This window comes from Motacilla alba, chromosome 10 (genome assembly GCF_015832195.1).
Source record: "Motacilla alba alba isolate MOTALB_02 chromosome 10, Motacilla_alba_V1.0_pri, whole genome shotgun sequence".
Classification (NCBI taxonomy): Eukaryota; Metazoa; Chordata; class Aves; order Passeriformes; family Motacillidae; genus Motacilla; species Motacilla alba.
Window position 1 is genome coordinate 12,229,473 of NC_052025.1, and position 16,365 is coordinate 12,245,837.

At 43.3% G+C, this 16,365-nt stretch overlaps 1 protein-coding gene across 10 annotated transcripts in view; it reads right to left on the bottom strand.

Moving 5' to 3' along the window:
* LOC119705019 (cell migration inducing hyaluronidase 1) overlaps nt 1-16,365 on the bottom strand; it is a 98,000-nt gene that overhangs the window by 37,787 nt on the left and 43,848 nt on the right. For 3 of the 10 annotated variants that reach the window (XM_038146929.1, XM_038146931.1, XM_038146930.1), the window contains exons 2-8: nt 10,395-10,502; nt 7,360-7,509; nt 6,567-6,705; nt 5,550-5,786; nt 4,962-5,141; nt 975-1,045; nt 114-209 (exon numbers count right to left, since the gene is read on the bottom strand). In XM_038146929.1, coding sequence (XP_038002857.1) covers nt 114-209; nt 975-1,045; nt 4,962-5,141; nt 5,550-5,786; nt 6,567-6,705; nt 7,360-7,509; nt 10,395-10,470 — 949 coding nt within the window. In that variant the 5' untranslated portion in view covers nt 10,471-10,502. Of the gene's footprint in view, nt 1-113; nt 210-974; nt 1,046-4,961; nt 5,142-5,549; nt 5,787-6,566; nt 6,706-7,359; nt 7,513-10,394; nt 10,503-12,582; nt 13,894-15,624; nt 16,361-16,365 lie in introns of those variants that run through there. The other 7 variants (XM_038146923.1, XM_038146924.1, XM_038146925.1 and 4 more) reach the window with 5 other exon arrangements.

Below are 16,365 nucleotides of genomic sequence, written 5' to 3' on the forward strand. Positions count from 1 at the left end.
TAGCAGCTAGCAAGTCCACTCTTCCCAAATGGAAAAGGATTGTAGCAAAAAGGATGATTCACCCCGTTTGTCAGTCTGTCTAGCACGAGTGAAATAGCCCACAGACTCCTCACCTTGAACCCACTCGCTCGTGGAAGAGACGTTAAAATGTTCTCCATTCTCAGCTTTGAATAGTTTGAATACTTTGGCCACAGCTGAGCCTTTGTGACCTGTTAAAAAACCCAAAACATTGGTAAAATCATTGAAATCAATTGGACAAATCACTGAATGCAAGTGATAAGAGTAAGAACTGAAAATAATTGTCTCTGTGTGTATTTGCATATTTTGACTACATTATTCAAAATTAGTCCCGCACATCTTCCAGAAAAATTTACTAATCTTGCAATGATTAGTAAATTTCAAGAGGCTTCAGACACTTTTGTAACTGTATGCATAATCAGGAAGAAAAATCTTTATAAATCAAGAGAGGATAAAGCCCAGAATTATTTGTCATATATTGCTATTTTTGTTTAATGTTGCAGCAAGCCATGTTGTTCATGTCATGAGAAGACAGAGACTCAACAGTCTTCAGCTTGCAAGAAAATCGTTTCACAGGGGACTTGAGGCTACTAATTCAGGATACATTAATTAAATTTTCAGCTGGTGTGAACTGGGTCTGTTCCACAGATTTGTGTCTTAAGAGAGGCAGTGTCTGAGCTCAGTGAAGTTACCTGGATTTTCACTGGTGCAGGATCTCACCTTTTATCTAAAGGTTTGGATAACCTAAGCTATCCCTCACTCAGCTGCTTCAGATGCATTAGTGGAAAGAAGCATTATATAAAAAGAGCATTGAATTAAATGTGTCAAACCACCAATTTCTCGTGGCTTTGATGTAATGCAGTGGGAATAAAAACACCATTGACCAAATTAATCTCAGCTAAAACTCCAGTAACCTCCAGAAATCAAGTCAAGACAGCATTTTGTGCATTAAATACCTTGATATTCAATGTGGTCTTCAACAGAAGAGGAGGGATTTCCTTTAATGGTAATAAAACTCCATGGGTGCCTGGAAAATGAAAATGAGAAATGATCAAGTAATGTCAAGTATGAGATGCATATTTCTTATACCCCAATGTTCCTAAATTTCTCAGAGGCACCACATCCAAAACAGTCTCATTAGTGTCACAGGCAGTGCAGTTAAAATTAATATTATCTTAACACTCTATATTTCTTCAGTAAATATATCAGAAGAGAAGCAAATTTGAAGACAAATCCCCACTTAAAACATGCCTGTAACAAGTGTGTTTGTTTTTTAAATGAATGTTTGAAGAAACTTGTGTGTGGCAGACCCAAGAGACACTGGCAACTCCTTGGGGAGCCGGAAAATAAATCCTCTGTATGTGTGTACATGTGTATACACTGAAGAATATGAAAAGAAGCCACTTCTGCTTAAATAAATATAGCTCATGCTGAAACCTTGTATATGACAATTGTCTTTGGAATGACCCATGAGAAATTCTAACAGACAGACTGGCTGGCAAAGGACAGTAAAAATTCTTAAAAAGTCTCTGCATATCTAGTTTCCTTCTTTGAACATTGAAGAAGGATAAAGGTTTACAGCTCTGAATTGTCTATTCCAATCTGATCTCGTGTCAGAATTCAGTTCATTATCATCTGATGGTTTTTGATCAAGTGGGTTCACTAGCTATAAGTCACCCTGGAGGATGACCACACGGATGAGAAAGCAATGGAGACATGGACTAAAGTGCCTCCCAGCCTTGGGGTAAACACAATTAGGAGGGGTCAGGGGGGATTTTTATCTTCAAAGTAGAAGGAGTTCAGGCATATCTGCTCTTAATGAGTAAGAGAATAAAAAATATGCTTTTAGGGTGGTAGGGAGACTGTCCTGAATTACCAAAAACTGCCATGGATTAGGTCATGTCTCCATAGTTATAAATATCTGGTCATTTCAATTGCATCAAGAGTCTTGCAGGTCACCTTACATTGGTGCAAGTGAAGTTCCAAACACTCTGGTTTGGAACTCCAGAATAAAACACATACAGACATTGACAGAGAGCCACTAAAACACACCCAAATCACGAGCTGGGGTTTGCTGGGATTTGCTGCTCTGGGGGCAGCAGGGGCAGGCTCAGGGTGAGCGCTGGTGCAGCCCATGCTGTGCCATGGCCCTGGTGGACACGGCTGCTCAAGGGGACACTGTCCCAGCAGCGTGTCCTCAGCCCCAGCCCTGGCCAGGCTCGGTGGGAGCTGCCAACACCATTACCTCAGGAGCCTGCCAGCCAGCCAGATGCTCCTGCTGGAAAATTTGCCTGCGTGCCAATTGCCGAAGGCACTGACGGGCTGTGATCTCCATCCAGGGGGAGAAGGGGGATGGGAGCAGGAAGGACACTTTATCACTCAGCAGTCAGGATAGATTTTTTTGGGTTTGTTATTATTATTATTATTTTGGTAAAGCAAATTCGAAACAAACGGCAAAAACATATGATGCCTCAAAAATAACCTCAAAAAAAATTTAAAGAATAAGGAGTTATTCACCTCTGCAAGTCAAGGTTTGGCCCCATTTCATGTGTTAAAATACTTGTTTCTCCCAGTTATTTTACCACTAAAAATAGTTTTAAAGTCGTTCAACCCTGACACATAAGGACACATGCAATCTGTTTGGGCTATATGGAATGAAACGACCAGGAAGTCCAGGGCCAAGCAGGATATATTTGTGTGGAATTCCAAAGAGAATAACTATGTCATCAAGTGCAAAAAGGCTTTCTCTTCATTTATTAGTCGAAGGGAAAAAAAATGGCTCGCACTGAAAGAGTAAACACACTCTTCAGAAGGAAAACAATAGGAGAGGAATGCAAGATTTTCCTTTCATTCCTAATGTTCTGGACTCAGATAGGCAATTAAAAGAGATTCCTGGAGCACAGAAACATTTCTGAATAAATCAGCATTGTGCATCGGCTCTGCTACAGCAAGGGGGAGTTGCACAGCTTTACAATCTGGTTGAATACTGAGCAAGTGGAGATGGACAGGAATTTGCCCATTAACCCCCACCAACACCCCCTCCAGAACCAACATGAATTACACTCTTTTTCTCTCAGGGATGCCCATGGCCAGCCCCAGCCATCGTCGGGAGCTGAGAAGATTTGACAGCCAGGATTCAGGAGGACCAGCCAGCAAACCCCAGTGCTGGGCAGTGAGTGGTGACAGGCATGTTAGAAAGAAAAATCCATCTGCTCTCCTCAGTCAGAGCCTGCCATGGCCACAGAGGGTGAAATGTGTACACACGTGTGTAATTTTCTCATTCTGAACAATTTTTTCTAAGATACTAAAAAGAAATTTCCAAAGCACCTGTCAAGTGCAAAAAACATCCTCATTCATAGTTATAGATGTATCTGAAATGTAAACCACTATATCTAAATCTTGTTACACTGAGGTGGAAGTTCAATTTGCTTAAGAGGAAAAGCTTGGGTACACCTGAAGCTGCCTGTGTTCCACTGTGCCATCAAACTGCCTTTCAAGGTCTGGCCCCAGCTGCCATCCAGACAATGTGGTTTTTGAGAATTGATGAATTTAAATTCTGAGAACAGTCCTAAAAATATGTTATTTTAAATAATGCACCAGATATTTTTCCACACACCAGTATGCTGGTGGAAAACAGTGTTGACCAATTACTCCCTCATTATTTATCCACATGTCTCTATAATTCATGGAATGCAATTTTGTGGTATTTCAGATAACAGCATGGCAAGGATTAGCTTTTTGACTGCAAACAATAGCAACACTGTAAGTCACACTTCCATGGATGAATTTGTGCAGCATTTCCATTATAAACATTGATGGCAAAATGATGAGAAGCTTGCATGAAAACACCATAGCAGCCTAAAAAAATCAAGTCCAATTTACTTTTATAAACATATGCAAAAACCATCAATTCCTTCCTGTAGCATCACTGGGGGAAAAAAGTATAATGTTCAAAAATCATTTTCTGTTTCCCTAATTCCAGCATTTGAAAAAAATCCCAGCAGGCTACTGGGCTCTAATATGGGATCTAGATTTGAGAGCAAGAATTGCACTGGTGGAGATAGCCTGCTTTTGGAGACCATTTCTGCCCTCCTTATTGATTCTTTGAAATGTGTTGTCTGGAGCCCAGGAGCCCCTGTAACTTTTGACACAACCTCTTCATCAACCACCCCAGATCTTGCTCCATCTGTGTGTGCCCAGCTGACAGATGTCTCTTTCCACAAACTACTGTATTGAAACGCTTCTCCCTACAAGGCAGATTTTTTGTGTGTGTGTGTGTGTGTGTGTGTTCTGCAGACACCCTCTTAGTGCCTCATAAAAAAAATCCTACATAAATTCAGATAAACACAAAAAATATAATGGCTACAGTTGGGTAAATAGCAAGTATTCTCAACAATCTGTGTGCCAACACAGACACTGTTTTGGCCACAGAAGTATTTGCAGTCCGCCCCATAAATCCAGGTTTGCTAAATTTCTGTGCTGCACAGGTCCCCATTCCTGTATTGGACGAGCTGAGGAATGTGCTGTATGTGTGTCTGTATGTATGTAGCCAGGGCTACACAGCAATTATTGTACCCTCCTTAATGCTCAGCCCATCTAATCCTCTGTATGTGTATAAATATGCTTCTTAAATCTTTGGGGGATGGCTTGAAAATAAATTGGAAAAAGCAACCTGTGGGAACAATATCTTGGAAAACCATCTTTTTTAATGTGAATCATATGCTATTCCTCAATCTGCTAATAAAAATACCCAATATAGACTCTGAGTGCATCTGAAACTATCTAATTGCCTGCTAAAACTGCACATTGAAAAGTTTCCCTCTTTTTAAATTTTTTTTCCCATGTGAAAGAACTTTGTGACTTTGAAAGAGTGGAGCTATTTGGACATCTCAGGAACATAATAAAGCCTCTGTGCTGGGAGAACTGGCAGGACTGGCACATACCTAAACCCAAGGTGGAGGAAATGCTTGCTGCCCAGTTTGGTCATTGCTTTCCTGGCCAAGTCATCCAAGTTTCTGGATCCTTCATCATTCACTGCGACTGACAGGATCATGCCATTTGCAACTCTGCCCAAATACTGAGCCAGGCGGACACTTTCCTCTTTTGCTCTGTAGGTATCAAACCTGAAATGATCAAAAAACCCCATAAACATTTACAGCAGCATTCACCACACCTTTATGTACTGAAAAGCAAGTACTGTAAAGAAAGTACTCTTCTGTATTGCTCACTGTAATATTACCCTGCTGCAAAAGCACTTGTCTAGCAGGGTGTGTTTGGGGGTTCTGTTCAGCCAAATTGATTAAACTCTAATTGACAAACTGCAAGGTATAACACTCAAGGTATAACTGCTCAAGGTATAACACTGCTCACTCTGTGGTTTTGGAGATGGCTGGTCTAGGAGGAATTGCACAGACATGCAATCACACCCATTTGAAGAAGGTGCTGAAGTATGTGTGTTTGAGCTTGCTGAGATGCTGTGCCCAGCCTGTTCCCCAAGATCCTCACATCCAGGCAGCCAAAAGGTCACTCACCGATCTGAATGGACAACTGCCCCTGTCTTTGGGTCAATAACATGGACAATGACACCCCGGTGGCCCCAGCTCCTCTCGAAGTAATATCCACCTTCTTCCATGCCACCAGGATGGAGGGTCTTGTTTAAGAAAGTCCAGGACAGCTTTTTCTTTCCGTGGATCTCAAGAGTGCCACCTTTGCTGACTCCAAGGTACTTCTGTCCAAAGTAAGGATTTGGCTGGCTGCCGTCATCCGCTCTAAAGCAGGAAGGGAGGAAAGGGACCAGGTTTGGGTTTGTATCTGAGTCAAGAAACCTCTCTCCTTGTGCTGCCGTGACCCAAGGAGAGAAGTCTCAAAGTTTGCTGTGCATTTTTTCAGCTATTCCAAGAATCAGGAGACGCCCACATTGTACAGAAAATAAATTATTTTAAAAAATAGTAGCAGCTACCAAGGACTAAAAGCAATCGGGAACGCAGCTTATACGTGCTATATTCATTATATCTGGGCCAGAGGAGGCCTGGAGCCCAGACTGAATGGCATATCTGTGTTTTTGAATTCTGGAGGCAGGCAAGACCCTAATCAGGAGCTAAGAGGTCCAGTGGTTATTAAATATTAATTTAGCATCCTTGAAATTTTAAGAGATCCTGTACCAATCTGCAAGACAAACGTATTATCCTTCAGCTCACAATTCCCATACAAAAGAAAGGATGTTTAGAGAGGAGAGCTTTCAGACAAAAATAGCTCCTCAGGTTTTAAGCTTATTCTGGAAAATCAGTTTGAGTTGTGGGAAGGTGCATACTGATTCTCTAGCATGCCCCAACACCTCAGTGTTCATTTCTCAGTAGAAGAGAAAAAATCCCAAACCTGCATCAATTTTTGTGGGCCATTTAAATTGTTTAAAAAGTTACTGAACTTTCCACAGAGCACTGATGATAAGTATACCTGAGAACATGTAATTTTAAGGACCATTTTCATTCCCTGATGTGGAAGAGAGATGCCAGAAGGTTCTAAGGTAGTATTTTATCATGCATACGTACCGCCCATATAAGATGATAACCACATTGCCTTGGTAAGGGCACAGCTCACTGCCAATGTGCAGCTCTCCATCATTTTCAATGAGTATGTGTCTTGTACGCAGAATGATGGGCTGCACATCGTCTTTGATGACCAGTTTTCCTAGGCAGAGAAGGTTATGACATTTGTTTATCACCCAGCAGCTCGTTTGAGGTTGTGGTATCATTGTGCTAAACCCAATGCTGAGCTTTCATCACAGTTTTTGAAAAATTCTCTTCATACACCCCAAAACAGCTCTCAATACAAATCCTGAAAACACTGGTTTTTATTCAGTCCAGTTCTTGAAGAGTGCAAATAAGATCTACATGGAAGAGGACCCATTCGAAACTGAGACAGAAATTTAGAGTTAAGATGAATGAAAGCTATTCATGCCAGCAACACTATGGCTCTGTCCTTGGAGACAAAGAGGGACATAAGCATCTGCCCTGTCCTGAGGCCCTGATAACACAACTACTGCGGTATGATGCTATCCGGCCAGTGGTTTGGTTAAAAAAAAATTGGTTTTGAAGCAAATTGCAGAAGTAGAACTGATCATTGCACTGAGCTACTTGTGTAAATTCTCCAGACAGGACAGAAAATACGCTGGTTACAATGGCCAAAGAATGTCAGTGCCTCAGCTACCACCCAGCCCTGTATTGAGGTAAAGCTGTGTTTGCCCACTTCTCAGCAAGAAGCTCTCCCAGCACGATCCCCAGTGATTCAAACAGTCCCAGTGGAGAGCAGAGTGCAGCCAGCCTTGGCAGCAGCGGGTTTTACCTCCATCAGTGATGTGGATGGAGTGGACAGTGGCAGAAGAAGAGAGCAGCAGCTTCCTGCCGTTGCGGATTTCAACGCGGTTTTCTTCGTTGTGACCTGGGTTCCAGATTTCTAACTCGGGCTCTCTGTCAGGACATGTGACAGCTGCTTCTGCTGGGCAAAGATGGAGAGCGAGGACAATCAGTGTTTGTTTGGAGTGAGACAGGAAGCTCTGTACCTGGGCATCTTTACAGTGTCATTCAGCATCAGCCTCTTGGCTGCCTCCCTGGGACACGGCAATTCCTCTGTGCAGCAGGGTACATGTGGGTCATGACCAAAAGAAAACAAACAACAGCTTAAGCTGTATGGTTTTCTGTTTTCTGGAAGAATGGAAAAACCCAATGCAAAGGAGCCTTGCAGGGGATGCAGTTTCTAGAAAACTACTGAAAAGGGTCTTTCACTGAGCCCTTCCTGCAGTGGCATTTAGCTCTGTTCATACCATCTAGACACAAAGCCCAGGGAAGGTTTTGATAAAAGAATAAAACTACTACCTTTAAAAGTGCCCCCAAAAAACTGCTTTGTTTACTATAAATATGTTAAAGTATGTTTGTATTAAATATTTTCACTGGAGATAGAAAGAAAAAGAGATCAAACTAACAAGGAAACACCAAGCACCAAGCAATTACCACTACATCCAGTAACAGAGAGCAACAGGAACCTCACAAGTGTGTCTGTCTGGGTTTGTGAGCTTTGCCAGGCAGAAGCAATAAGGATTCATTCACTTTGGGATCACACATCTGCAGTCTCCACACACAAATTTGATGATGGGATGCCATGACGTGTTGGTCTGCACAGCTCTCATACCACATGCAAGAGTCTCATGTTGCAACTATTTATTTCAGATAAAATATTTCCCTGGTACAACCTCAGTTGATATGTGAGCCTCATGTCTTAGTCTAATCAACAAAACTGTGAGTGAGAGTCTCACGTGTGATGCATGTTTTCTGAGGGTAGAACCCTTTCTAATCCTAGGAAGCTGAGGTCAGTGGAAGTTTGAACAATGAGCCCTTTGCCTTCAGAAAGGGCTGGGAGTTCTCACCAGCTTTCTAATTTTTATCCCTTAAAACAAAAACACCACGGAGAAAAGTACAGGACCAACAAATCAATGATGATGGGCATGGGATAAACACCTTGACCTCAGCAGGGTTGTGTCTCTGGAGCTCGGTATAGTAAAGCTGGGTGGGTTTTGCCCCACAGGTACTAATGCCTCCAGGAAAGGGAAAGGACAATGATGTGAATCCAAGCAAGGAAACATTTCCTGCTACTGGTGCGGTTGACAGGCAGTTGTTTTGTGTTGCCACTGTGGAACTTGAAGGACATCTGTAACTCCACTGCAACAAAACCAAAATCTGTCCATCTGCATTCAGTTTCCCCTCACATTCCTCCACCAGCTTCATATCTTAAGAAAACAATAGAATTGGACCAGCCATGGCTTTAAAATCTCCAGAGCCCCAATAAATATCAATTTTCAAGGTGAGTGAGGGATGTTTCCTGAGGGCTGCATAGACCTGTCTCTCTGCAAGCTTTTCCCATATACATGAAGTAAATCAGAGAGGGCCAATAATCTACCAGGCAGCAAGTCAGATACACATAAACATCCAGGACCTGATTTTGATATCACTGTGCCAGCTGGAAGCTGGAATTGCATTAATAATGTCAGAGGCACTCCCTCTGATTTACAGTAATTGAGAAAAATGAGGAGGTGTTTCTGGGTTCCTACCAGAAGCCACACAGAATTAATAAAAGTTAGAAAGGTAAATATTTCAGACAGGGAATGGGGCTTGCATTGTAAATAGATGTTCAAATATAACTGCAATACACACTGGCAAAAATTTTAAAAAAGAAAAAGAGCTGTTATTTCCCTGAGAATAAGGATAATAGAAAAAATTTGCTCATGATGAGAAGTGATATAAAACCAAGATAATCAATTCAAATGTAAAGGTGTAATTTATCAATTATACCTTAATTAATCAATTCAAATGTAAAGGATAAAAATCTTGTTCATTTTTCCATTTACTTGAATATGCTACTATGCAAGGAGCTTCCTGCAGTCTCAAAAGATGATTTGTGCCCCCAAACTCATTCTTTTGAAACAGAGAGGCACACAGGGAAGCCTGAGGGGAAATCAAGAGGAATTTAGGCTGGTGTTTGGGATGACAGAGAGCAAAAGCCAACAAACCAGAAGCAGAGGACCCAAACTCCCAATTTCATTAACCAATTTGTAGCAGGAACTTTGCACATCACCAGCATCTGCTGTGCCAAAGACACCATCAGGCTGAGCATCTTCTGCCAGCTGGTCCAGTTACCTTGACAGCTTGATTACTGCTTTCATTGTCATTTTTTAAATAAAAGTGCAAATTCTACCCAGCACAAGGAATTAACTGAATGTTTGCTTCTTGACCAAAAGGGCCTGAGCATGACAATGAGAGGTTGCTTCATGCAGCTGCAGTGTTTGGGGCAAGACATATGGTCTCTTTGTTCCAAACAAATACAAACCTCCAAACTAGCTGTATATAGAATATGTAAATCAAGCTCCCCTTTCCCCCTCCCCTGAACTGCTTGGTAAAAAAACAGCTTGGAAGAGGCAAAACCCAAGGGACAGGGATGTCCCCGGCCAGAGCTTTTTGCTCTCCACATCTGGGCTTGAGGAATGCAGGAAAGCGCTCGCCTTCACCTCCCTCAGCCACAGCTATTAGACCTGAGGTTTCTCTTGCTATTTCTTTGTGGCAATTTGTTGGGTTTGTGTTTGGTTTAAGAATGTGTGGCAGAGTCTGAGGGATTGCTGAGGGTACTTTCACCTGCTCAGAAATTTCAGTGTTTGCCACTCCAGCTGCCCTTGACTGAGTATATTGGCACACCAGAAAACTGCTTTTCTCCTCAGTTTTTTCATTCTGTCCTTGGCTCTCTTTATACAAAGACTGAAAAGCTGGTCAATTTAAACCTATTAAAAATAGCTTTACAAACCATACCCTTTTCCCCATGGCAAGAAAACTTACCTGTGCTTACTGAAGAGATTATGAACAGAAAAAACCCCAAACTTCCAGCCAGACACTTGGAGGTAGGTAGAGCCATTCTTCAGGATTTTCAATTCTCTGTATGGATAACTGTGAAAAAAAGGAATATCAATAAAATTACACTTTTTTTTTTTTTCCCTCAGCTCAATCACTGCACAAAAAAAAAAAAAAAAAAAAGAGAGAGAAATAAGGAAATAAGAACAGGTTAAATCCAGTTTTATGCCAGACCACATCCACTCCCATTCAGCTCAATGGCTGAAAACACCTTTGCACTGGTTCAGGACCAGCCTGAACAGAGCAAGGAGCCATGGGCAGCTCTCACCCTTTGTTTGGTTAGGATAAACCCACTCGGGAATCCAAATAAGACACTCAGAAAGCAGCCACCAGCTGTAACCAAAAACGCCTTAGGAATGTGGCATAAACACATCCAGTGTCAGGACTCTCTGGGGCTGCATATTCACATGTGCTAGAAAGTAATGAAACACAACAGAGGAGGCGTTTGCGGAGTGACAAATTTTCGTGGAGTAACCTTTCAGTGGCACCTCTCTCCCCCCGAAATACCCGCACATTTTTAGCAGTGGTGTTCTGTGTAACCCCCAGATAAACTGTACTCACACTTCCAACCTGAAGCATGCAGTTTCTTAGATTTCAGATCTAAGAAAATATTGTCTATTGAGCGTGCCAGCTCAGAAATTTCTTGCAAAACCAAAAGCTGCCTTTGAAACCAGCCTACCTAATGTTGTTTTTGTTTCTTCCGTAGCCAACCCCCAGCAAAAACAAACAAGCAGTGTCATGAAAGTCAAAGTTAGAATTAATGTGATTCTCTCTGGTCTCCAGTGTTTGATTCTGCAGCTCTGCCCCAGGCTCATGACAATTTATTGACATGTGTATTCACAGGGAGGCAAGGACACCCACTTCTGTATTCATAAGGCACTGTTTAAAATTCACATGCAGTCCTTGGAGTCTTTAGGTTTTATCATATAAGCCAGTGTCTGGGGAATATCAAAGACATTTATTTCTAGCTGTCATGTCACATCCCACTGATGAAACTGGATAAATGTATGCATCACATAGTTTAGTTCAACACAAAAAACCCCACTGAAAAACAATTCCAGGGTACCCCAGATTTTTTAGGGCAAAAATAAATGTTATTTTCCATGTCACTTGTTAAACAACAACAAAAAACAACAACAAAAACACAAGAAAAAGAATGGAAAAAGCCAGGATTTATTCTGGAGCACATTTTATAGTGTATATGTAAAAAATATATGAACTGTATGGTTCATAAAGGTGCCACAGCTCAAAGTACAATGATAGGTTCAAAACACATATAATCCAATGATTGCAGTAAAAATAGCACTAGGACCACATTTTACAGGAAATATTTTGCCAGGGAAATGTTTGTTTGCTTTGGTATAGTGTATTTGACAGCCCTGAGCTCTGGAAGCAGCATAAACTCAATGCTTGGTGGAGTCTACCAGGTGCTGAAATGCTGTTACAGAGCAGTGGAAGAGAGGAATGCACTTAGCAGTGTTATAACTTTGAATGATATACATTATCAGAGAGCAGCGCCGCCGCCGTGGAATTTGTGCCAGAACCAGGCTGCACGTGTCTGACATTTTAACAGCATTAACCATCAGCTTTGGATAAGCCAGAGCTCTTTCAAAGAAACATTATTAGAGGTGCACCCAAAGCACAGCAGTCACCATTAAAATGCCAGGATTTATTAGTGATTATTTCACAGCCTGATCTGCAGACCCAGTCATTAGGCTCCGCTGGAACGATGGAGGAAGAACTAAACAAGAGGGAATACCACAGGATGGCCATTGCAGATAAACAGCATTTCTCACAGTGTGGACACAACTGTGTGTGAGTGCTCCATAAAGCCAGATTCCAACCAGTGAGGTTTTGGTCATAAAATATACTCAGATGATATAAGGTTTCACAGGAATAAAAAGAAGGGATTGCTTTTTTGACAGTGGCATGCATTTGCTCTCCTATTGCTGTGTAGGTAGCAAAGAAATATTTTTGTTCTAGCCCATTAAGAGCTCAAAGGAGCTTTTTTGAAACCTTACCTCTGACACAGACCTGTAGTAAGCTAGTAGGAAACTACATCAAGAAATTTCTCAGCCTTTGCTTTCTTTAGAGCCAGGAACTGCACAGTACTTACCATCAGGTTGTGCTTCTGATTCTATATCCCCTGTTGCTCACCAGGGACTGCTTCCCTGATTGTTTCCATCTTCATCAGCAGAGCTCAAAACAAGCTATCAGACACTGGGAAGTCATGTCATTTTCAGAGGCATCAGCTGTGTGCCAGGGCTCCGATGTTTTCCCAGTGTCTGATCTGCCCCAGTCCAAAGAATATCCTGCTTATTTTGTGGCTGAGGTAGGGTGTTTGATTCGGCTCGCAGCGAGCCCGAGTTCATTGCAGTGTTAGTATTAACTGGCACTTGGAAAGGCTGGGAGCCAAGAGGGCCAAGAGGATCTGACTCCTCTGATTCAGCTCTGACTAACACCGGGCTGGAAAAATGCTGCTCGGAGGATAATCTCAGGAATTTTCCTTCTAAACCTCTCCATTCAGCATCCTTCCCAAATACTGGGCACAAGCAGTGGCGTGTCTGGTTTGATTGTTCAGTGTAAGAGGAGGAAGAGATAGTGACTCCCCTGGTCCCTGAGGTGCAGGAGCAGGCTCAGGAGCAGTTATCTCCTGCCTGGCAGCGCTTCCCCGGCTCAGCGCTGGGAGCCGAGGGGATGCAGCCACACATCCTTGAGCAGGCTCCAGCTCTGATGTAACCACCAGTGTCAACAAATGTCCCTGCAGACTCGGGCTCTCGGAGCACAAGGGCCATGCCTAAGCCTCACATCTCCAGCCTTTCTCAAATACCATCTGGGACTTCTCTCTTGGGTGAGAAAAGCTTTTATATCTAGCCATTAAAAGCTGCCTGGCAATGGCACTGGGACTCATATCCTTGGATCTGGCAAGGCAGACTCTCTGAAATGATTCCCAGCTGCTGAACCTTTCCAAAAAGTGAACAATAGCAGCAGACAATGCTAAAAGTAGATGCAGGAAACCATTAGTTCTCAGCTGGCTGCTACCAGGTGTCAGCAGCGATGCTGTACTAGAAAGCATACTGCACAGAGGAATCCCTCTCCACCGCCCTTCCCACGTGTTTAATGCTGGAGGCAACACTCTGAGGACAACTCTGAGAACAAAACGGTGGAGAAAGGCTCTGAGGAAGCTGGATCCTCACAGGTATCGTGGTGGGGCCACACAGACACCCTGAATCTGAAGGGTCAGAGTGGAGCTTTCCGGGGTCATTCAGAAACACACACCGTGACTCGCCCCCTTGCACAACTCTGGACCAACCACCCAAACATGGCAGCAAAATTTTTTTAAGTTACTCCCAATACTGGGTGTTTACAAGTGCTTTTTAAGACTGACCTGACACTCTTTGGAGGATGCACCTTCAGCATCTGCTGGAGAGAGCTCCTTTCAGTATGTCAAAGAGGGCATAATGGGATCATTCACAAACCATTAAAAATGAGGCAAGGACTGGAAAAAAGCAGCAGCTACCTGATATCTCCTGAAAAAGATGTCAAACAGGGGCAGCAAACCATGTGGCTTCTGTTGCTGCTACTGCCCAGTGAAAGGGACCACCAACCTGCCTGGGGGAAAAGCAGGGATCCAGCACCATCCCCAGAGAACAGGGAATGCTCACAGGGAAAAGGAGCCTTTTACCTGATGGGGAGTTGGTGAACTCCCAGCAGACACTAAAGTGTCCCAAGGGCCCCTCTGCAAGGAAGATGCTCTCAGAAACCCTGAGATGTGAGTGCCAGGGCCAAGGTGCACCAAGCCCAGACCCTCCCACAACCACCACTGATGCAGAGGCTGCAGCAGTTTCTGGTCTGAAGCCTTGCTGCATCTTTGCTCATGCATATGCAGGGAGGCCAACATCGATTTGGAAGCTGATCCTGAGAGAGGGAGGAGCTGTTGAATTAACGCCTCTGCTCCCTTCTTGCTGACTCTGCATGGCAGCAGGTCCCCTCACCCTGCTCATGGAATTTTGTATTTTAGCCCCAGCTGGGAAGATGGATTTGAGGTGCACGTTTGCTTTTCTGACCTGAGAACATGCCAGCCCTTGCTACAGTGACATACAGAGGGGATTTTCACACACCCAGCCACAGGCACAGCTAAAGCCTTCAGAAAATAAACACAGGAATTTCTGGGGATTGCTAATGGAAATGCTGTTCAGTCCCAGCGCATGGCAGAGCGTAGCTGCCTCTGCTCCACATCTTTTTCTTCTGCTTGCCACCCACACATCAGCTGCTCGTTTTTACTAGCAAGAGGAGGAGGATTAAACTCAGGAACAGACTTTAATTCTCAATGAATCAATACTGGAGTCAAAAGCAACATTCTGACTGTTTTCCCAGTGAACCTTGGTTTCTTATAAATTTATCTAATAACTTTCCCAACAAGAAGGTTCTGCTCACATATTCTGTATAAACATCACTGCAAATTCCTTGGTTCCTGATGTCCGTAAAAATAGATTCTGAATGAGGAGCAGGAGTTAGAGGAAATTTTTACAATGAATAAATTAAAGAAAACTGAGGTGTTCACTAATTTGTTGTAATATTGGCAAACTATTTTGAGACAGAAATAAAAAGGGGGAAATAGGGGGTTTAAAGCTATGCTTTTTTGAAGAATTTACTTCTTTTTTTTTTTTTTTTTTTTTTCCCAGAGGCTTACAGACTTTGAAGAGGAAAGGAAGCAATTTTTGGCTCTGTTTGAACAAAATCATTTGCAATTCCCATCACTCCACCCATCCAAGGCTGACTGACTCCCAATTTCACATGCTTTCGAAGTGCTCAGCGTTTCACTGAATTAAACCCTCCTCCACCACACGAAGTTTTCAAAGCACCAAAGGAGTGTGAAGCTGAGCCCCATTTGCTGAGGCTCAGGGTGCACTGACTCTGCTGTGCCTGCTGCCAGCCAAGCTCGTGCTTCTAGGGGATGCCAGAGCCACTGCAGAAATGCTCTGGGGGTGACCAGAATGGCCACACACCCTGAATGCACGGGATGTGCTGGACATACCTGGATTAGCTGTGAGTTCACACAGTCCCTGTGGGCTCCAGCACACGGGTGGATATCCCCAGGAAATCCCAGGAGGAATAGGGCAGCCTCCTTCAAACACAACAGCCATGCAGCACTTACCCCACAGCTTCATTCACACGGGCTCCTGGTGTGTGCCAAGTTAGCAGCAGCCTCTGAAAACATCCCCTTGAATGTCCCAGCAGTCCCTGGAGGAACAGTACCCTCTGCAGAGCCTCCCTGGTTAGAGGGCTCTTTTCCCTCCCTAGGTAAGGAAAGTGAGAGCTGTGGCTGAAGAGGATCACAGCATCCTGAATCCTCTTCAAACTGCTGCTTTTAACCACCCAAATAACTGCATCAGGATGTAAATATTTTTCTTTTTGCTTTTGTGGTACTTCACTGTTTGCATCTGGCTCGCCACGACTCCACGCCTTCCTCTCCAGGACATTTGCCATTTGCTCTCCTTCTGGGGCGGGAGGAGGAATAGAGATTTTTCAGAGGTTTAGGCACATTCCTCTCCTTCCTTCACCAGGTTCTTCCTTTGCCAATTGTTTAGTCTCAGCCTGGGGTTAGAGCTCTGCAAAGTTTTATTGGGATCCAGGGTCTGGACATGCCACAGATTATCAAATAAATCTCCAAGAAGCTAAAAGCTCGCTCTGTAAGTACTTGTTCCAGTGCTGGGCTTATGCTTACGAGCCAAAAACATCTTGCTTTTTTCCCCCTCTACAGCATCAGAAATCACAACAATTAGGTATTAATAGGAGTTCCAAAGGACTTCAGGGATCTCCCTAGAGGGTCAATTCCAGCTGCTTAGGCTATTGTACCATTCTCATCCCCAGGATGTCCCTTGCATCATGATTTATC